A 22,361-nucleotide genomic window follows, 5' to 3' on the forward strand; every position below is an offset into this window, starting at 1 on the left:
CCAGTTTTTGTGAACTCCCCATGTTCTCTGATTTATCATTGAATTTCTGTGCAAGAAAGGCACTGTCTGCTCCATTATTCAGAGCTCAATGTGAGCAAGATAATACGTTAATCATAACAAAATTGCTAATACCTTCCATGTATTGGGCTTGAACCCATAGCTCATCCAGAAAGTCTTTTATTCGCCAACTGAAAGGAAGCTTATTGCCAATATTTAGTACGTCCATCTTCATATAATTGTGGACAACAATTTCAGATTCCAAACTGTCAAAAGAATAAATACAATTTCTCTGGATTAAATTAAAAATGTAATACAGCAGCTCAAACACGTCTCTTGATTTATGTAAATTCTAATTTTCATTGGCGCTGGATGATATTCAGGTCCTTTGAGGTGACTGTAGCTATTCCACCCCTCATTAGCTCGTATCTGATTTTAGTCTAGGAATGTTAGAAAATTATTAAGATCTATATGGTACAATCAGGAGGTCTCTTAAGCAATAAAAACAAGCAATCAAATGTTTTGTAATTAATTGAAACTTAAACAATTGAATATACTAATAACACTAATCTACCCAATTCTGGGGGTAAAAAAACCCACTTAATCTTTGTCATAAATAGGCAGCCTCTCATTTTATAAAATGAGAGGTAGCCTACTTATGACAAAGATGAATGATTATTTTCTCAGAAGCCTGTGAGTCTAAAATTATTTCCCCAGCAGAGAGCATTAGAAGCAGAATTTGAATATTTTAAAAACAAGGCAGGAAGATTCCCAATATGTTATGGGTGGGGTGGTTGCGCAGTTGAGCTTGAGGAGTTGAGCAGTCTATTCTTGCTCCTAATTCATATATTCATAAAAGAAAAATACAAATCTTAATCAATTCTCATCCTTTAGAAATACGGACTTTCCTTTCAATGTAAATACTAACCTGAAGATAGTTCTGTTGTAAGGAAGATCCAAGAGATTTGCGTCATTAAAAATGTTCATCCATAGATTTCGTACAAATAAAGGAGTATCATCACGTAACAAATTTAAGTTACAGTCTCGGTCTATTACAGAGATTATCTGTGCCAGAAGAGGTGTTACTACTGTTTGAATTCGCTTCCAAAGTGTGTGCCTGTGAAGCAAAGAATAAGCGTTTTTATAAAGTATGAATTCCAAAGCCAAGATAACCCCGACAAATATTAAATATAAGACCTATGCGATAAATCAAGTAGTAGTTGTTGGATGAATCCAATCTCTACAGGAACACACTGTAGATTATTTGGTGGCAGCTGGTGAGGAGGGTACACGATGGAAGAAGAATGGGCAGCAATATTATTATCTATCAATGCAAATTGGCACAATAAATTAAAATTGTGAATGTAAATAGAAAATTAAATCAAGAAACAAGAAATTGCATTTGGTAAATTGATTCAATCTGCTTGGATTTTGTGACATTTGTAACACAATTCTATCTACGTGTCCCAAGAGCATCCTCTAAACATTCCGGCATCTTTCAAACTGAACATAACTCTACAATGAAAATTGCATAAGAACAGAAAAATAAATTAATGTGCCGTTAAGGAGAAATGAAGAGGAATGAAAATTAAGCAAGAATGAGGAGTAGTATTGTACATGGTACTAGACAATCACATGAAATGAAGCAACTTCAGGAGAAGTTTTTCAAATTACTTGCAATGTGGAAGTAAATTTATTGATCCATTTCTCCCAGAAAGGAGCTGTGTTTGAATGGAAACACTACTAGTAAGAATGGGTCAATGGTGCCAATTAGCCAAGCTACTTTTGACTTCAGTTACACTGAAAATGAAGAATTGATTAATTTAAATGAATTATTAAATGAACCTCTCTCTCTATTCCATTGTTGCAATTAAAGTTGGTAATGGTGTATAGGTGCTCCTCAACTTACGATGGGGTTACTTTCCGAGAAACCCATCGGAAACCGAAAATATCATATGTCGAAATGCATTGAATACACGTGAAAAACGTGGCCGCAAGCGAGCGGCGGTTCGCCACGGGTCGCTGCCGTTTGCACCATCGCAATGTCGAAATATCGTAAGTCGACGCATTGTTAAGCAGGGAGCATCTGTATTTGGACACTCTCCCCAACTAGCACACAATTTATATTTCCTTTGGAATGATATTCTACATATATTTTTTCAATAATTCATTTCATATTTTAAAAATGTTGTGTGGCTTCTGCGACCAGGGTCCATCCTTGAATTTACCTGAAAGTGCCACCTTCCTGAAGGGCTTCAACATTTGAAGCTTCCCGTAGCATCCACTCAATTGCACTGAAGGACTCCTCGTCACGTTTCACTAGAAGGGAGTGCAACCTTTGCTTCATTAATGCCAGGAATGAAGCTAAACAAAAAAATAAAATTGAGATTAAAAACTAATTATTGAGACATATAAGTATTCATTTGCATACACTGAACATCACACATCGTCTGTCTATTTCCTCCACAGATGTTGCCTGACGCACTGAGTACCTCCAGCACTTGTTTTGCTCAAGATACCAGCATCTGTGTTTCATAAACCCTTATGTTTCTGTCATCATAATTTTTTGCATTTTTTTGCAAAGCTGCTCATTGCGACGAATGGCCAATATGGATTAGGTGATAGATGTTTAAAAAATATTCGATATACTAAAATAAGAACATGATACTTCTGACAGCAAATTTTAGACTTCCACATTTATTTGCCCCTGTGTATGAACATCTTTTAATTACTGTTAGTGCCGATTATTTGCCATTATTATAAATTTTGACAATGTTGTTAATTTCTAAATTATCATTTTAGACATAAAACTTGGATTAATGTAAAGACATTAACAACAAACCTTTGAATTCAACATCTTCTCTTAACAGAGAAAGCAGAATTTCAACTCGTGTGGTGCTGCGACTTGAACTCCGATGAAGATCTCTCAGCATGCTAACAGCAGACTGCACACAATTCCTTATGAGGGAAGTTGTATCCAGTATCTTTGTTTTATCCTTATTTTAAAAAAAACTATTTTTGTAACAATGTTTATAAATTAGCAAAACATATATAAAACATATATAAAACTCATTACATGCAGCACAGGTTCAAATTGTTCATTGCCAATCTTAAACAATCTAGTTTTCTTTCTGTACTATTTTATGTTTATTCTTCTCTCCTGGGATTTTGAAAAGCCAAATAAAATCTGCTAAACTATGTTTATCACCATTCTTTGGAAATATAAAAATAAGAAATGCTTAATTTCAGGATTTTCAGAGAAATTGACAACTGCAGCTATTCCAAGAAAACGATCATCAAAAGAATTAAAATACTTACACAAATCTCCTCCTCCTGATCAACAATCATGGCTGAAATACAAATAGATATTGCTGAAATACAAAAATTTCATTCTTATAAAGATAATTTGAATGCATTGGCATCAGTTCATTCATCAATTGAACAACTATCAACCAAACTTCAAAGCCTTTGGAGAAAAGGAGTAGGTGACATTTTGGGTTGAGACCCTTCATCCAGTCTGATGAAGGGTCTTAACCTGAAAAGTCAACGATTCCTTTTCTCCAGAGATAATGAATGACCCGCTGAGTTACTCCACCATTTTGTGTCTATCTTTGGTATAAACTAGCATCTACAGTTCCGTCTTACACAAACTCAAAGCCTTTCCTCTGAAAACAGAATACAAATCAGGAGTGTAACAAGATACTCTCCCTCTAGTTGAGTGCAGCTTGAGAAACATCATCCAGCAATTCATTTGATGGTGATCTGATTCAAGATCAAGCTGTTACTTCATTTAATTAACTGCCAACTCACTACTTTAAGCATCCACTTCTTCGACAACTAGCCATTACACTGCAGCAACATTGCAAGACTTCTTCTACATATCCCCAAACATACATCCTCAATCATCAAGGAATGTTTGCACCCACTTCCCTGATGCTCATTTCCAAGTTATCATCATTCTGACCAAAACAGAAGTTGTTATTTTTAATTGATACCAGGTCAAAATCATACCTTCGAAAGGGTAGCTGTTCAAGAATACAGCTCACCATGATCTTCCCAAAAATCTTTAAAGAATGGACAATAAATATTGGCCTAACTATAACACACACATTTGAAAATTGATTGAAATAGGTTAATAACTCTCTTCACTCTCTGTAGCACAGTCTCATAATTCTTGTACCGTGACACCCAGAACTGTATGCAAACATTTTAGCCATACACAAATGTCCTTTGCAAGTAAGTACACGCTGAATTTCCTTGATCATTTTGTGCCTTTTGAAATTAAAGTTTATGTTCCAATAATTTTCTTGTTGTTGTAATATATAAGACACCCACGGAGGTGTGCGGCGACCGGGGGAGACCGACACCCGCGGAGGTGTGCGGCGACCGGTGGGGGTCGGCGACCGGAGGGACCGACCACCCGCGGAGGTGCGGCGGCCGGTAAGGCCGAGGCACTACATACTTACCCAGGCGCGACGACAGGAGAGTCGGGACGAGCCCTGGGCCCGAGGCAGCGGCAGCGCGTTCGAATTTGAGCGGCAGCTGCCGGGGAGCACCTGTGGGCGGGGCCGGGGAGCACCTGTGGGCGGGACCGGGGAGCACCTGTGGGCGGGGCCAGCGCACAGCGGCAGCGCGTTCGAAAAGTTGAGCGGCAGCTGCCGGGGAGCACCTGTGGGCGGGGCTGGGGAGCACATGTGGGCGGGGCCAGCGCGTTCGAAAAGTTGAGCGGCAGCTGCCGGGGAGCACCTGTGGGCGGGGCCAGCGCGCACTGCAGCGGAGGCGCGATCACACCGCGATTACAGCAGTGGGAGCCCAGCAGTGCCAGCCCAGCAGTGCCAGCCCAGCAGTGGGAGGCCAGCAGTGCCAGCCCAGCAGTGGGAGCCCAGCAGTGGGAGCCCAGCAGTGGGAGCCCAGCAGTGGGAGCCCAGCAGTGGGAGCCCAGCAGTGCCAGCCCAGCAGTGCCAGCCCAGCAGTGGGAGCCCAGCAGTGGGAGCCCAGCAGTGGGAGCCCAGCAGTGCCAGCCCAGCAGTGCCAGCCCAGCAGTGGGAGCCCAGCAGTGGGAGCCCAGCAGTGCCAGACCAGCAGTGGGAGCCCAGCAGTGCCAGCCCAGCAGTGCCAGCCCAGCAGTGGGAGCCCAGCAGTGCCAGCCCAGCAGTGCAAGCCCAGCAGTGGAAGGCCAGCAGTGGGAGCTGCATAGAAAGAGCCCAGCAGTGGGAGCTGCATAGAAAGAGCCCAGCTGTGGGAGGCCAGCAGTGCCAGCAAAATCATGGTGGTGGAGCATCTAGAGCCTACACTACGTATGATCTACACAGCAAGTCTTCTTGAGGGGAAGATATGGAACAAAATGAATATTTTGTGTTTAATGATCTGTGTAGTGATCTGTGTACTGAAAGCTTAATGTATTATATTTGATGCTTTTGTATATAAATGTATATATCTGTGGAGTGACCACACGGAGTGAGTGACCACACGGAGATGAGTGACCACCCGGAGATGAGTGACCACACGGAGATGAGTGACCACACGGAGATGAGTGACCACCCGGAGATGAGTGACCACCCGGCGATGAGTGAAATTCCGCAGAGGAGTGACCACCATGATGGCGAAAAAAGCAATTGTGTTTAGTTGTGTTATTGGTTTTGTTTGCAAAAAGCAATGGTGTTTTGGTTTTGTTTGTTAAATATATTTTAGCCCTAGAATGGTAAAGAAAACAATACAAAAAACAAAATGTAGACAAAACAAAGATTTTATATAAGACAAGGGGGATGTTGTAATATATAAGACAAGGGGGATGTTGTGATATTGCTAGGACTACTTTGTTGGTCACAAGGACCACTTTGTATGCCTGTGTATATAAGTGATTGGTGTGATTAGGCTGCCACTCTGGATGCAGGTGGCCACGGAATAAACAGCCTGGAGTTGAGCTCCAGCAATGTAACCTTTTACACAAGTGTACTTGTGGTCCTTCCAGAGTCACTAAAGGTACAACAGGTACCGGACCACGAAGTACAACACTTGTCACCAAAAAAAAAGCTGTTTTGTAATTTAGGGAACACCTGTAATGAGATGGAAACCAAAATAAAATGAATGACATAGAATTGATGATACCAATCTATGTCACCAACCTGTGTCATCAGCCAGCACCAATCTGTGTGATTTATTTTCCCTAGGTCTCCACCTAGCACAAATATGCCTTTTATTTTCTGCAACTCTTGCATTTCTTTGAAATCTAAAGCATGTCTGTTTTCTAAATTTTCAAATTTCTGACCAAAATCATTAACAGTTTTGAACGCAACAGATCATCAGATGTCAGATCATCATGATAAAAGTGCTACCCTAATCAATACTTTCTCCAATGCCCAGATTTATTTCCAAAAGCCAAATCCAGAACTGCACCACTTACAAACACCAACTCCTGCCCTCTCAACACTTGTTGATTTTACACTGACTGTGTCCCAATTCATAATAGGATAATTGAAATTTTGTGGAGATCAAATAGAAGAGAGTGAAATAGAATTCTACAAAAAAGAGAAATATTAAGCACCTGGGTCTCTGCCAAAAAGCTGGCTAATAGTAATCCCTTTGAAAGCTGTCAGATCTGTAAACATGTCTTTCGATTTCCGAAGGTCATCAATATGGACTGACTGCCATGGGTCTAAAAATAGACAGAATATATTAATGTGGGTCTTTATTCACTAATTACTGGTTTGAAACATAAAAATATATAAACATTTTGTTGAATTATAAAATTGTAAATCTGAAATTAAAACAGAAAATGCTGGAAGCGTTTAGCCAGTCAGTCGGTATCTATGATAAGAGCAACAGAGTTAATGCTTCAGGTGTAAGACCATTTCATCCGAAATGACTGACAAAGGATGTCAATCTAAAACATTGTCCACTTTTCTTCCAAATATGCTGTCTGACCTGTTGAATGTTTCCAGGTTTTCTATTGATTATTCATCATACATGTGTAACACAGAAGGCAGAAGCAAACCCCAAATAATTTACCATTATTTATATATTTTTAAGTGGCTGCTCTGATATTTCAACAAATTAGATGTCATTATTAACATGATCCAAATTCAGTGGTTGTGAATAAATGGAAATTAACAACTTTTCAATAAACTTGCTCATCTGAAAAAAAAGATCACTGTTGTCTGCAATCCACACATTGCGTTTCCATCTCTTGAAGTATTGTGCTCAGTTTTAGTCACCCTGCCTCAGGAAAGATGCCATTCAGCTGATAAGAGTGCAGTGAAGATTTACAAGGATGCTCCCAGGACTCAAGGGCCTGAGCATAGGGAGAGGTTGGGCAAGCTAGCACTTTATTCCTCGGAGCGCAGGAGGCTGAGGGGTGATCTTATAGAGGTGTATAAAATCATGAGGGGAATAGATAAGCTGAATGCACAGTCTTTTACCCAGGGTAGGGGAAACAAATACTTGAGGGTATCGGTTTAAGGTGAGAGGCAAAAGTTTTAAAACAAACCTGAAGGACAACGTTTTCACAGGGTGGTGGCTATATGGAATGAGTTGCCAGAGGAAGTAGTTGAGGCAGGTACAATAGCATTTAAAAGACATTGGGACAGGTACATGGATAGGAATAGGAAATGGATAGGAAAGATTTAGAGGGATTTGGGCCAAAATTGGGAAATGGAACTAGCTTAGCTGTGACATCTTGGTCGGCATGGATGAGTTGACCTGAAGGGCCAGTTTCTGTGCTCTATGACTCTGTGATTCACTCTCCTTGTCCTGAGACAAGTCCCCAAGGATTGTTAATTGCCCAGTCATTGTCTGTTTGAAAATACTATTTCAAGGTGATCATGCAGGATGCTTAATTCTAAAACGCTCTGTATTAGAGTACTCAATGTGTCCATTTCAAATGCAATGTAAGCCATTTTGCTTTGAGCGTTTGATGGGAACAGTGGGCGGTATATGGTGTCATGTAGCAGCCTTATTTGCAAAACTGTGTTGCATTGTAATATTTATTGAAACCTGTTCTGATGGTTAATTAGGTACAGTAGGATTTTTGCAGGCAGTCTATTGGGAGTTGATTTATTAAAATATGTAGACAGGAGGTACAAACCAAAAGAAAAGGATCTTCATCTTAAAAAGTGGTTTAATTAATGAGATTTCTTATGAGGGATTTGAGTTGTTAACTTTTTTGCCGAGATGTAATTAATGAGATAGTCATACAGTGTCACCCAGAGAGTTGTGAATTTGTGGAATTCTCTGCCACAGAGGGCAGTGGAAGCCAAATCACTGGATGGATTTAAGAGAGGGTTAGATAGAGCTCTAGGGGCCAGTGGAATCAAGGGGTATGGGGAGAAGGCAGGCACGGGTTATTGATTGTGGATGATCAGCCATGGTCACAATGAATGGCGGTGCTGGCTCGAAGGGCCAAATGGCCGAATGGCCTACTCCTGCACCTATTGTCTATTGTCTATTATCACACGTGATCATTTGTCCATCTGTGATATTTAAATATTCCTTGGCAAAGAATGCATTAAAAGTAGCACAAATATAAAGACATTGATACAAGAACTACCTGGAAGGTAAGAAGCAAATCGTTTTTCAAACAAAAAAAATGGTTTGGAAATCTGGAATTTCAAGGGTCTTGGTTCTTGGTCCTCCAAAATATTCCAAATGGAATTTAAACTGGAGGTGGAATTTAAACTGTTCAAATAAACAGAAACCCTCACTGCAAGATACCAAAAGTACCGGATGTGCAAAATTTAGAATCATCTCTCTCAGATATAAAGTTAACAAACTGAAAAATAGAGTTTGATATATCCACAACAACAAATTAATGATCGATTATGTGTAAAAGGGATATGAGGTGGAAGGGTTAAAAGAGGATAAATGAAGTTGTGTCATATATCATGAAGGACCAAATAATGCATCACTGTTCCTGCACTTGTTCTTTGAGAATTAATCACAGCAAAAATACCAACTCACCAATGGCGATAGTTAAGAGGGTTCTACAAATGGATGAGATCCATCTCCAAGCAAATCACACTTTGATAAGTTTTAAGATTTTCTGAAAACTCCGAGACCTGGAAAAGTGTGGTCTGAATCCAATAACTAATTGAATGAATGGAGAAGGCTTGGCCAAGAGAGACCACAAACAAGAGGTGACCGAGTGTTTAAGTAAATGTGCACAGTGTGAACATTATTGGTTGATTACATAGAACTCTTCTATGAATACTTGAGGATTAATTTACTAAAGACACATTTCTTTCAACTGAAGATGCCAGCGACAAATTCTCAGGCAGAATACGGCAGGATTCACAGTAAGTTGGTGAACAGTTGCAAGATCTGTTATATTTCATATCTTGATTAGTTAAATGTCACTCTATAAAGTCACAAAACAATTTACTCATGCAGGCAATTACTATTGAACTATGTATTGTTTCACATAAGACCACTTTAAACTCAGGAGTAGATGTTTTTTAAATTTTAACTTAAGGTACATAAAAAAAACTAAAAGCTGTGTAGTATCACTCGTACCTCCATGAAATCCTATGTATGCTGGTCCACCTTCTATTCTTGGCAATTTAGTGAGAAAATAAATGTAGACTGTTCTATTGTCACTTTTGCTTATGTTGATTTCATTTAGCGTGGAATACCTACATAAAGAACACAAATTGTATTAGAATATGTATAAACTAACCCAAACATTTAAGACATTATGATTCTCTGTGGATTATTTTCTACTTTTAACATCTATCATTACAGTCACTCCGGAAATTCAAAGCATAATTCCTTTACAAATGTTAATGTAAACTGCTGCTACTATGAAACATGTATAATAAAATACACAAAATCAAATATATTAATTTCCTAAGTACAGTGCCTAGAAAGAATGACGACAAAAACATATTATTTTCGGGAAGGAAAGGTTCGGGGAGGAAAAAGTTTACTACCATATAAAATTATACAATCTTGCTTAAATGTATTTTTATGGAAAAAACCCCAGCACAAAACATGAATTAATGATGGAAATATTAATTACATTAAAATTTATAATAGTTTTTGACAGCTATCCAATATATGGTTAATGCAATTAAAATATATTCATTATAAATGCAATCACAGATGTTTCTGTCATTCAGTACCAGGAAAGAACAATAATGTATTGCAACTTCTAAATCAAGGCAGAAAATATTAATTTAATCTTAAAAAAAAAAGATTTCTACAACAAAATAATTTTAAGAGAGTTCTGGCATGGTTTAGGTGGCTAAATGTTTAGGCTGTGTTATATACTAGGTGATACAGGTTGATACTGATGACATCTTGGACAGGATGCACTCCACCCTCACTACCATCAACCTTATTGGCAGTTGAATCTACATCTATTCTTTTGGAATCCTATTGGAATGTTCAAATAGCTTTCCTTGCAATTTCCACCTGTTATGAATTCCTGTTTATCCAAAAGTAACTATCTAAAGGCACCAAGTCTCTCATCTACCACTCATCCTTTAACGATCAAAATTGGCTTCTGATCTGTCAAAGATTCCCATTTAATTCTCTTCCCTGTGGTTCAATTTTCTTCATCATTTCATTCCTTCCTATCTTTGTGAACTCTATTGCAAGAGTATTGCAATAGCTTTGTACTCTATTCCTAGAGTGTTTTTTTTAACATATTCTTAGTCCTTTCATTGCACAGTGTCCTATGCTTCCATATTCTCAAATTCAAACTCATCTTTTCCACTTACTTTACCTTCTTTGACATCCTCCTATTGTTGTATACTCTCACTAATCAAAGATTTTGCCTAATTAAAATGGAAATACAGTACTTTGCACTGTAGCATTCATTCTTTAAAGGTTTCAAGGTATGTCTAAAAGATGATAAATCATACTGACCTATCTTTGCAACAACAGTAACCATGTTGGAAGAAAGAAGATCTCATGACCAGCATTACCTTGCTTTAAATTTTCTCAACAAAGAAAAGCAGAAAATAATTTAAGTGAAGGTAAAACTCTGACATGGACTTACTTGGCAGAAGCAATCAAATTAGCACTCTGTAAATTGTTTTCAAAATCCGTTTGTATAAGCAAGATTGTGTTTCCCTGGCTAGAATCGATACAGTGCCTAGAAACAAGACATTTGAATATGTTTAATTGGCCAGCATTTGTTTACATTTAAATTGTAAGCAAACAAGATTAAGGTGGATTTTATCAGAAGAAATATTGATTAATACACATATTAATCTGGATATCCTTCCCAACTGCATTGAAGAGAAAACAATTATCGCAACCTTCTCTATATCAGACTTTATGGTGATGTAGTGTTACATTATCATTTTAATTTATTTCAAATTACTTTTGGGAGTACATTTTTACATAATAATTTATATTTGTTAATCAGGTACAGTATTTAAAAGAATAAAATATGACTTTGATTTCTTTATGCTTCCTTCCACTGGGTCCTCTGACATCAAAACTATTACCTTTACACTTTAACACAAGAATCATTAATGGATTACTGGCAGCTGGACTATAGTGAAGGGCATAATTGAGCTGAAAGGATAAATCTTGATATTCCAAGTTACTGTGAATAAGACTCCATTGTGTCACTTGAAGCCAAACACATTTGCATTCCTGATGTGAATTTGAAAAAGCCAAAGATGCTGCAAATCTGAAATAAAAACAAAAGATGCTGGAAACACTCCGCAAGGCAGGCAACAATTATGCACATAGATGTGCTATCTGACCTGCTAAGTGTTTCCAGCATTTTCTGTTTTTATTGTTTATAGTTTATTTTGACAATCTCACTCCCCCTTTCTAACATTGAACAAAATAAAAAATTATACATAAATAAAAATAGAACTAAATTTAGAAATTCAAAATGTCTTCACACACTGCAAAATAAAACTGCACATTGTGATACTGGTACAAAACGGCTCTTGGTGCTTTTGGCTGCTATTGCTAATTTGAAAACTGTTGATTTCATTTGGACATTTACTTTAAACAAACCTTATTTTCTTCAGAAATGAATGCTCTGTTTCAAACTGCTGTAGTGAGCAAAGGAAGATATTCTGAACACTGCCACTTATTTCTCTTTGCAAGAATTCAATGTCAGAAGCAGTTAGAAGACGTGAATATGTTGTAACCTAAAACAAAGAATGTCATTCTTTAATTATTGATAAGAATACAATAACTAAAATATGTTCCTGCTGTGTTCCTAACCAGGCACGGTCTTAGTAAGCTGATTCAACATTCTTAATTTTACTTCAAATTGTGGACATACCCCAAGTGAAACATGCTTGAAATAGGAATCTTATACAGTTACATTATATGCATGAAATCCAGTTTTCCAAGAGATGAAAAAAAATTAAATTCCAATACCAAAAAGGATTCTAACTTTTAAGCTTGCCTGAAGAAACAAAGTTCTCAAACATTATGGAGACGGTAAATCTACAGGTAACTCAGTAGATTTTCAGTATGGCTAGAGTTGCAAACTGATCTAGTAATCGAAAAAGTAATCTAATGTCACTGTTATAACATAGCAAATTATATTTGACATAAAAATTACAGTACCTCAGTGAAAACTGCGCAGGTCTGAACTCCAGGTTTGATATGCGAATGGATGAAATCTGCAAGAGAATCGTGATGCTGTTCTTCGAAGTATTTCTGCACAACCACATTAGTCTCGTGTGCATGAAGTTCAGAATTAGTTAAACGAACCACGGAATCCGGGGTGGCGCAATTCAGTAGCACCCATTGTGCTTCATTGAGAACATTTTCCCAAGATCTTTGATTCTGCTTCAAGCTTTGTGTTATTTTTAAAACAACAGATGCACATGTGTCAGAGTGATAGCCAACAAACACATCAGATGGATCATATTTCTGTTCCCTGCCATGGGTTGAAACATTTTGGGATCTGACTGCTGTGAACCTCTGCACCCACTTTTCAATGCAGTTTACAGCACTTCTTTGCTCTCTGTCAAGGACCGTGTTAATATCAAGATAATGCTTCTCAAGTCTATTGATCAGTGGAATTGGAAACTCTCGGTAGACTACTTCCTTCTCCTCTATAACTATCAGTCTGAACTTTGGATGGACTCTGCATTTGACTCTGTGAGTCCCCAATCCTAAATCCACATATTTTTGTCCTCCAAGGTACACGTAATATTGATTCAATGCATCGTAAAGACTTTCATAAAGATTCTGCAGATTTAACAGAACTACCATTTGCCCAGTTTCCATGCAAATCTTAACACGGTTGATGTTTCTGCAAATCTGAGTATAATCCTGATCTTTTGGAAAACTAGACCCAAAGATTATCTCAGGCTGATGTTGATTGGCAAAAAACACTTGTTGAAGTATTTGAAGAGCTGCAAAATTTTTGGTAAGAATAAGAAGGTACCGACACTCCATATCATGAGAATCTGCAGCATATATGTTGCATTTGATCAGATCCAATGTGTTGATGCTGTCATGAGAAATATTCTTAAGTACAGACTTGAAAACAACCATAACATTAACATCATCGCTTCCACTAAAGTTACGCAGCACAATCTCGGCCAACTGCTCTGGGGTTGGTTCTGATTTGGAGGTTTTCGAAAGTGAAAAGACCATTTTTATTAAACTGTAATAGTCACGTAGTCCAAAAAACTCTTTAGCTTGTTGTTTACAAATTTTTAGATACGCATCTGCAAAGTTCACAAATGATCCTTTCACTTTTTTTTGTATCATTGGGTCAGAAGAACTGATTCCTTTGGCACTTTCAATCAATTCCTCTTTGTCAGGATCCCCTCGCGATACAAAAATCCCTCTATTCATTTTGGCAGGATCGAGAGCCCAGTTAGATATTCCAACGAAACCTACTTTTTTATGTTTAGCAGGGTCATCGTCAATGCATCCATCTTCTAAGAGTGGATGAAGAGCTTTTAGTGGCATTTTTGGAGAATCTTCTGCAAGACCAATTTCATCCAAGACCACAACAGAAACATATTCATCTAGGTTCTTCCCTTCTTGGAAGCGTGCACACTGCTTAAATGTATTGATTATTCCTTCAGAGGTGGAATGAGGACTACACTGGAAAGACACTAAATGGATCTGTTTTAGTTTTTTATATAATTCAGAATGTGCTGATTTGCCCTGCATTGCATCTGCTACAATTGTTTTTGCAAGAGATTTGGAGCTGCCAGGCTTTCCAACCAAGAAAAGAGGGATTTTAAGTTCAATGCAAATGACCATCATGAAAACGTTCTCCTTTAATGCAGAATTCCTGGCAATTGTTTCTCGCAGGGGTGCACCACTTAGTAAAAGATCTTGGAAGAGCTCAAGTTGCTGTGAAAATGTTGAAGGATCATCATATGGTGAAGGCAGATGATGGCAGATGGCCCTACGATAAACATCCTTGTTTTCCAAACATGCATGATAACAAACTCCAAGTGCCAACACAAAAGGCCAGTTGTCATCACTTGATGGAATGGATACCTCTTCATTGTCATCATCTTGTAGAAATTGTTCCAAATTGTCCAATAGCATGTTGCGATTGTTGTAAAACCAAACAAACACTTTCATACATCTTTCCACATCTCGAAGGCTTACAAAACTGCACTCGTCTTGCTGGCATCTCATGAAATTTTGTGAAGCTGACAAAGTATCCACCATGCATTTAATATTGAGAGAGGAAACTGAAATGGACTGGGTCAACCTTTGGACAATTTGCTGGATGTACATCTTCTCAGTGCGATCATCAAGTTGCCCAAAATCCCACACTAATGGTATCATACTAGGAGGCAAAGCTTGCACACGATAGACAAGTTGCCTCAAAGGAATGCATCCCAATTTATCTTCAGTTTCATCTGCTCGGACACGGTAGCCTAGCCCAGCTGACTCCAAACGCTTTATCATTTCATCTGTGTGTTTTCTGTAAGGATTGCATGCTGCAATTATCTGCAAGCCTGTATTGGGACTTAAAGGAACGCCTTCAATCATATGGTCACAAACAACTTCCTTAATGCAGCTAACAGCTTCACTTGTATTGGCTTCATCAAAAAAGAGGATGGTGTCAATATCAAACTCCTGCTTATTGTATATTGCAAGGGCTTCTGCTTCTTTAATTTTTGAATAAATTACATCTGCAGTTGTTCCACCATGCACTTTCACTAACTTCATGTTCTCTGTGTCAGCACCAATTTTCCGTAACTCACACAAGAATTTGATCAGCCTTGTTTTACCACACCCAGTCTCTCCCATGATGATCACAGGAATGCCACACCTGAATCTCATGTGAATGGCAAGAATTTTTAAAATATTGTCTGTGGTCAACTCGTAGGTTTCATCGGGATCGATTAGCTGCTGAATGCCCAGTACCATGCAAAGTCTCTCAATCTTTTCACTCCGTCGAAGCTCATCAAAATGAATGTTGAACAGGACTTTTTGTAGCAGCAAACCTTGATACAGCTGACGGGTCATTACATTTGGTTTAATAATATTGCCATTTGATGGGTCAATAGCATCAATGCCACCTCGCCCATTTTCTTGGAGATGAAAACCAATGAAAGACATAGATATGTGATCGTCATTAAAGAAAATGTAAGGATGTGGCTCGGATTCCCACTTTTTTCTCAAAAGAAATGGTGCAATGTCTTCTTCAGAAGCACCATTTAAGTTTGAAACTGGAATTCCTGGGCTCTGGTCTGAGATGTTAAGAGATGGTGTTGCAAAATCTTTTGCCATCAAAATCATGAAGTTAACAACAAAATCTTTAAAGCCTTGTAGAGTATCTTGGATGAAATCAAAGTTACAAAACACAGAAGTTTCACAGTCCTTCAACTGCAGGTTAAGAAACCAGGCAAAATTCCGTAACTCAGACCATGAAGGATCCATTACCCCAGAATAGATTAGAAACAACTGCAAGCATTCAACATGGCTGCCTTCAATAGTTCCTTGGTAAATAAAGTTATCCACGGTCTGATTGTTTTTAAATTTTCTGAGATATTGATACGGTCTTTGAAATGATTCACTTTGAAATTCTTTCTCATTCATGAGAGGATCAATACCATTCCCATTCCATGACAGAGTTTCAGACTTCCTTACTTCTTCTTCAAGTACTTCTTTTGGCGGTCTACAGTACACTTTTGGGAAGACATCTAGAAAATTGTAATTTGCCACCTGTGCACTCTGAAATAATAAAATATAATTGAATTAAAACAGTTTCTAGTTGGAAACAATACTTACTCATGTCTCTTCCATCTGCTGTTTTTTTTTTATAGCTTCTGGCAACATTTTCTATACTTTATAAAAAGATACCCAATAAAAATTGATTTATTTTAATTGCACAAATAGAATTCAATCTTTTAAATATATTTTTGAAAATAATTCCTGTCTGCCTCTTCCTACCAATACATTTCATTACGTACATGTCTTGCTCGCATTCTGGGAAGAAATCCAGATCCCTTAAGCATTTCCACAATGTACAAATGTCTTTGACTGCACTTCCACAATTTTTCATCGGTGCCCATTAAATATTGCAGGATAAATAGTTTGAAAATAAATTCATATAATCCTTTCTGTACCTGAAAGAAAAATATTTCTGTTACTAAGTAAGACTATTATTCAAGATAAAAATCATATACTATGTGAAAAGTATTGTCGAATGCAAATCAAGGCCAGTTGCATTTCTTTTCCTTTCATAAACACATTCATTAAACTGGGAAATTAAAATATCTGACTGTCTATTCAAAAACCATAAATCATTATTTGTTTCATAGACATTTGCAAATGACACAAATGCAACCGGTTTGTTTCCAACAGTAAAACTCATGGTCATTTCATTTCTTTCAAAGCAATAGGCCTGTTACTGCATTTTTAACCAACAGAAATTAAAAATATATTTAGAGTTACATAAACAGTATTACAAGGGTTTTCATTCTCTGTTGTGGTTAAGTTATTGAAATATATAACAAAGAATAGTTAAGGAGCACTTGGAGAAACTAAGCCATTAGAATGGGTCACAAAAGGACACAAAGTGTTGGAGTAACTCAGCAGGTCAGGCAGCAGCTCTGGAGAACATGGATAGGTGACATTTTGGGTCGAGACCCTTCTTTGGACTGAAAAGTCAGTTCTGTCCAACTAATTCAGTGGTTTTCAAAACATGCTTAAGTACTTGCCGAGTTGATTTTGTACTATTTTAGGAACATAGCGAAGCTGCCTAGTTTTTTTTAATGCAATAAAACAACCCAAGTGGTTCACAGAAGTTTTGGCATCAATCCACATGAGCAGACTTTGGACAAATGGACATATAGTTGGTCAAATCAGTCTGAAGAAGGGTCTCGACCCGAAACGTCACCCATTCCTTCTCTCCTGAGATGCTGCCTGACCTGCTGAGTTACTCTAGCATTTTGTGAATAAATACCTTCTAGTTGGTCAAAGTGATAGGTTCCAAAGAACGTATGGATGGAAACAGTTTAAGGTGGAAGATCCTGCCTCTATGAGTTTTTTAATCTCACTTTCTAGTTCTCGTTAAGGGCACATGATCTGAAATATCAACTATTTTTCTTTCCATGGATGTAGTCTGATCTGACAAAGTTCGCAGCATTTTCTGGCTTTATAGTAATGGTAAAAGTATCTGCAACATTTGCAATGCAGAGTACAAGCAGAGAAACTTGTTTGTCACCCGTATAATTTTTTCCCGCTATTTTCAGGCGTGATTATTTCAGTGTTCTATAAACCGTGAAAATGTATTTAATATTTAAATTTATTACGTTATTTTAAACAGTATTAATATTTATTGTTGATCCAGATTGCAAACCTATTTGCACGCAATATGTCAAAATTACCACATATATTCCTTCAGGATCCATAATAACAAATGTTTCTTTATATAAGTACTTTCCAAAATATTAAGTAATTGTTAAGCAAAGAAAATATATATATATTGCTGTTGTAAATACAAGTTTTTTAATCTAAAAATTCATCACAATTGAACACTTAAAACCACATCTGGTAAAATCAAACTTACAGTAGAAGCGATATCAAAGTGAAATATCAGAGGCTGGTTCTCCTTTGATGATTTTATACATGAAAAGAGAGCTTGGAGAACTTTATTTTCATCAACCTGTGGTTCTAAGAGATGGATGGTTTTCAACAAGTTATCTTTTCCAGATTGTTTCTTTAATTTTTCATGTAATCTCTTCACATATAGTGATTTTCCTTTTAGAGAAAAAAGTTTAAAAATAAGTCTCAATTTAAATGAAAAATAAAATCATTCCAGCTGCCCAATCCAACTCAGAAACTGCTTATTGCCAGAGCAAAGTCAGATCATTTTCAACAGCAAGTTTGTTTTCTCTTTGATTGATGATGTGCTTAATTATTCACAATAATTTATGAAGATCAGTATTAATCAAACCATATACAAACACATCTTTACTTTACATATGTCAGCAGAATTCTTTAGCTCTTCAGTAAAAATTACAGATTGTACTGATCTACGGTTCCACCCACCCATCCACCCACCCACCCACCCATCCATCCATCCATCCATCCATCCACCCACCCACCCACCCATCCATCCATCCATCCATCTATCTATCTATCTATCTATCTATCTCTAAAACTATCTGTCCGTGTGTATGTGTGTGCACCATAACTTTGGTGCTTCGCACAGCCTAAACGGTACACCATAGCGCCACAATGTTTGCACCACCTTACTCACCATTATCCTGGGCATAATCTCTAACAACTCTCATTCAAATTGAAGCTACATTTTTAGACATTTTAAAGTTTAAAAATTCACTTTCTAACCTATTTCCTGAAACTCCTCAGCGTATGACCTCACAATGCTCCACGTTCTACTTCATTTGCTCCTCACTCGCCAAAACAAGATGGCCGCTGGCAGCGCCGCCGCCCACCTGGCCTCAGTCCTTCCCTCGCCCCTCTCCTCCCTTCTCACCTCCCCCCTCTCCTCGGCCCCTCCCCGGCAGAGACTCGCAGGTCGGCAGTCAGCGTTGAACGCACGGGCCTTTCGCAGCCAACGGCTCAACGGAGGGGAGTGGGCATGGCGGCTGAGTGGGTGGAGGGGAGGCTGGGGGTAGGGGGAGGGTGGGGGTAGGGGGAGAGTGGGGGTGGGGGGAGGAGGGGGAGAGTGGGGGTGGGGGGGAGGGGAGATTGGGGCGGGGAGAGTGGGGGGAGGGGAGAGTGGGGGTGGGGGTCGGGGAGAGTGGGGGTGGGGGCATGGGAGGGAAGGGGGACAGTGGGGGGCAGGAGAGAGTGGGGTGGGGAGGAGGGGAGAGTGGGGGTCAGGAGAGGGGGAATAGGGGTGGGGATTGGGGGTGGGGGTGGAGACAGGACGGGGGAGTGGGGGTGGGGGGCAGGGGAGGGACATAGGGGTGGGGTAGGGGGGATGGAGTGGGTCAGTGGGGGGAATAAGGGGGATCGAGTGGGGGGGTTGAGGGTGCTACACCAATATTGGAGAGGCTTTGAGTCCAGGGCTCACTCAGTGACGACACCCTCTTCCCTTCCCTGTTCCCCCTCTACAAGGACCAACGGGTCCAACGGGTCCACATGGTCTAGTTTCACATAATGCTTTACAGCCAGCAAAAATGAAGAAAATCTTCATCAATGTTTAGTCATATCTTTTTCATTGCATGGGAACTTACCAACACCAGCTCTGTTTGAAGATATGATCCTCACAAACATTCCATCTCTAAAGACAGTTGCCGCTGATGAATTAGTTGAAACTCTGTAATGATTTTCGAGATAACTCTGGATTTTTTCTAAAGGTTGTTGCGGAATCATATGCAACTTGTGTCGACTCAACGCTGTTGGAATATAGCAGTGTTCCCTATCACTATTGCACAATATCACCAATTTATAATGATCTGACTGACTTTTCAACTCCAGACTTTTGAACAATTCTTCAAACCTTACACTAACATCATAAGTTAGTTCATCTGCATACAGCAGAGAATAGATCTTGGAATGTGTGCAGCCAGAAGTCAGGCACCGTCTCAGGAAAAGCTCTACTTGTTCATATGTGGTATCAGCTGTGCAAATAAGTACTTCATCGTAAGTAGGCAATGGCTGATTACTGGAATGCATGTAAATGCACAAAGCAGATGTAAGCACTTCAGAATGTGGACAAACAACAAGATTAGGTTGACCTTTCTGAAAGCCAGGTGGAATTGTCCTTGTAACAGTTTGTTTCATGTCAGCAACATTTTCAAGAAGTTTACCAAGTGTGCTGACATCAAGACAGTTGGACAGAAAATAAGTCATGTTTTCCATATATTGCTTCCACACCAAATCCATTGTTTCTTCCATGGCTATGTCTTGAATATCTACTTGTCTCATCATAAAAGGTTGGACACAACTCTTCCTGTCAACTAATGGGCGATGTCCTGCGCTTGTTTCTCCATCAAAAAGTTTATGTTGAGCTACTTCTAGGTCGCAGGCAGTACAGTTGGGTTTAATGAATGACAACATCATCAGAACATCTAGTCTGGTACAGTTGCGGTTAAATAATTGGGTACTGAGGTAAACAATTTGTTCAGCTGTGTAGAAGTTTAAATAATAGTACCGGGACCTTTGCTGATCCATATACTGCTTCCATATTTCCAGATAGGCTTCCATCTTTTTACAAAGAATGGGAAGTTGATCGGTGACTTTTCCAACAGCTTTAATAATACGCACTTCCTTTAGATTTAAATCGATTATCAAGCAAGCCTCACACTTTCTTGAACAATACACTTCTATTTTCCAGTTCCTAAAGAGCATGTTGCCAGCAGAAAACAGACTGATGAATGACATTGCAAGTCTTTGGACATTGGCAAATACCTGCACACAAAATATATTCATTATGGTCTGCAAATAAAATGATGACAAGTAAAATCATATGGATATATGCAAACATAAATTACAAGATCTTAAATGTTATCTTTGCCTTTATTTACAATTGAAATGTTTAATTATATAGTGCAGTTGTGTTATCAGAAGTTCTCAGCATGAGTGAATGCTCAAGGATTTTCATGTTCAGCATTGTAGCGAAGACCTCAGGGTCTCAGTGTATTGAAATAATATCAATTCTGTAATCACTGAAGATATTATTGCACCACATTAAAACTTCAATCAGATATGCCATATATAAAGTTCATTTTTATTCAAAGACTAATAAGTGTTTCACTGCTGTGCTTCCCACTATAGATATGTGAATGCATTATAGTAGCCAGTTACCTCTACGAATCTGTCCACTTCATTCCGGCCATGATCTCCCTTGCCTGACATCAGCATGAGTTTATTCTGCAGTTCTTTTAGGTCTTCAAGAGTGTAACTTCGTAACTCTTCATTGTCACCATGAGCCTCTGGCAGTTTTAATACAATTGCTGAACCCAAAGAAAGCTGTGCAAAAATTGAAAATAATGAAGCACTGAGAGGTGCACAATAGTTTCTTTCACTTGGAAGAGCTTGATACTGAATACACGTAGGGAACTCTAAAAATGCTTGTCACAGGTAAGGCTTCAACTAATGATATCATTCCATATCTACGTAAATATCTCAGACTCTGCTGGAGGGAGGGGCAGTACCCGAGGATGCAGTTTCTGGCCTACTGCGAGAACAAGGGCAGTCACAATGATTGCAACAAGTACACTCAAGTATATATATATGTGCCATCTCACAGCTTATATTTCCACCCAATCTACATCCTGTTGTATCCTTTGACAACCTTCCTCACTACATTTTTAACAAAGTGGTTTAAATAACAGTGAACACATTAAATTGCGATGCATTAATGTTGAACTTTCAAAATTAGTTTGACTGCAGCAGATTTAGAAAATTGGAAGACAGGAAGAGTAAAACTATGGAGCCAAAGATGAGTTAGCATGACATTTGTTGCATATGAGAATAAAACACTTGAAAAATTGTAATTTAATTGGGCGGACTTAATATATTAGAAAGGAAAATTGCATTTGATCATTTTGAGTGTGTTTTTGAAGGAGCAATAGCATATTAGGACATGAATTTTATAACGAAATTCATAAATTCTGTTGATGAGATAGGTGGCAACATTATCAGGGAAGGAAGGCTGAGGATAGGACAAAACATAGTTGGAATATATGCCTTTTTCAAGTTGGCAATCAAGTTGGTTGCCATAATGATCTCAGTTGTCCACAATTTATATATTAACACAAATTAATAGAATATAACATCAACAGATTGGCTGATGATGTAAATTTTGGTGGAAAAATGAGCTGCAAGGAGAGTTTCAAAGATATACAGATAGATTACACAAGTATAAGAAAATAACTGCAGATGCTGGTACAAATCGATTTATTCACAAAATGCTGGAGTAACTCAGCAGGTGCTAGATTACACAAGTGCTTAAAGCTGTGGTGTAAGGAATGTGAGAAACT

The 22,361-nt window shown here is 38.5% G+C and overlaps 1 protein-coding gene across 1 annotated transcript in view; it reads right to left on the reverse strand.

The window, feature by feature from the left end:
* Positions 1-22,361, reverse strand: part of LOC144594596 (E3 ubiquitin-protein ligase rnf213-alpha-like) — a 117,918-nt gene that overhangs the window by 49,590 nt on the left and 45,967 nt on the right. The window contains 14 exon segments of the mRNA XM_078401341.1: positions 133-263; positions 926-1,114; positions 2,226-2,361; positions 2,840-2,993; positions 3,316-3,368; positions 6,542-6,652; positions 9,505-9,623; positions 10,994-11,089; positions 11,974-12,110; positions 12,538-16,134; positions 16,374-16,529; positions 17,975-18,165; positions 19,611-20,787; positions 21,184-21,348. Of these exon segments, the coding sequence (XP_078257467.1) occupies positions 133-263; positions 926-1,114; positions 2,226-2,361; positions 2,840-2,993; positions 3,316-3,368; positions 6,542-6,652; positions 9,505-9,623; positions 10,994-11,089; positions 11,974-12,110; positions 12,538-16,134; positions 16,374-16,529; positions 17,975-18,165; positions 19,611-20,787; positions 21,184-21,348 (6,412 nt within the window).

The sequence above is a fragment of the Rhinoraja longicauda genome, chromosome 6 (genome assembly GCF_053455715.1).
Source record: "Rhinoraja longicauda isolate Sanriku21f chromosome 6, sRhiLon1.1, whole genome shotgun sequence".
Taxonomy (NCBI): domain Eukaryota; kingdom Metazoa; phylum Chordata; class Chondrichthyes; order Rajiformes; family Arhynchobatidae; genus Rhinoraja; species Rhinoraja longicauda.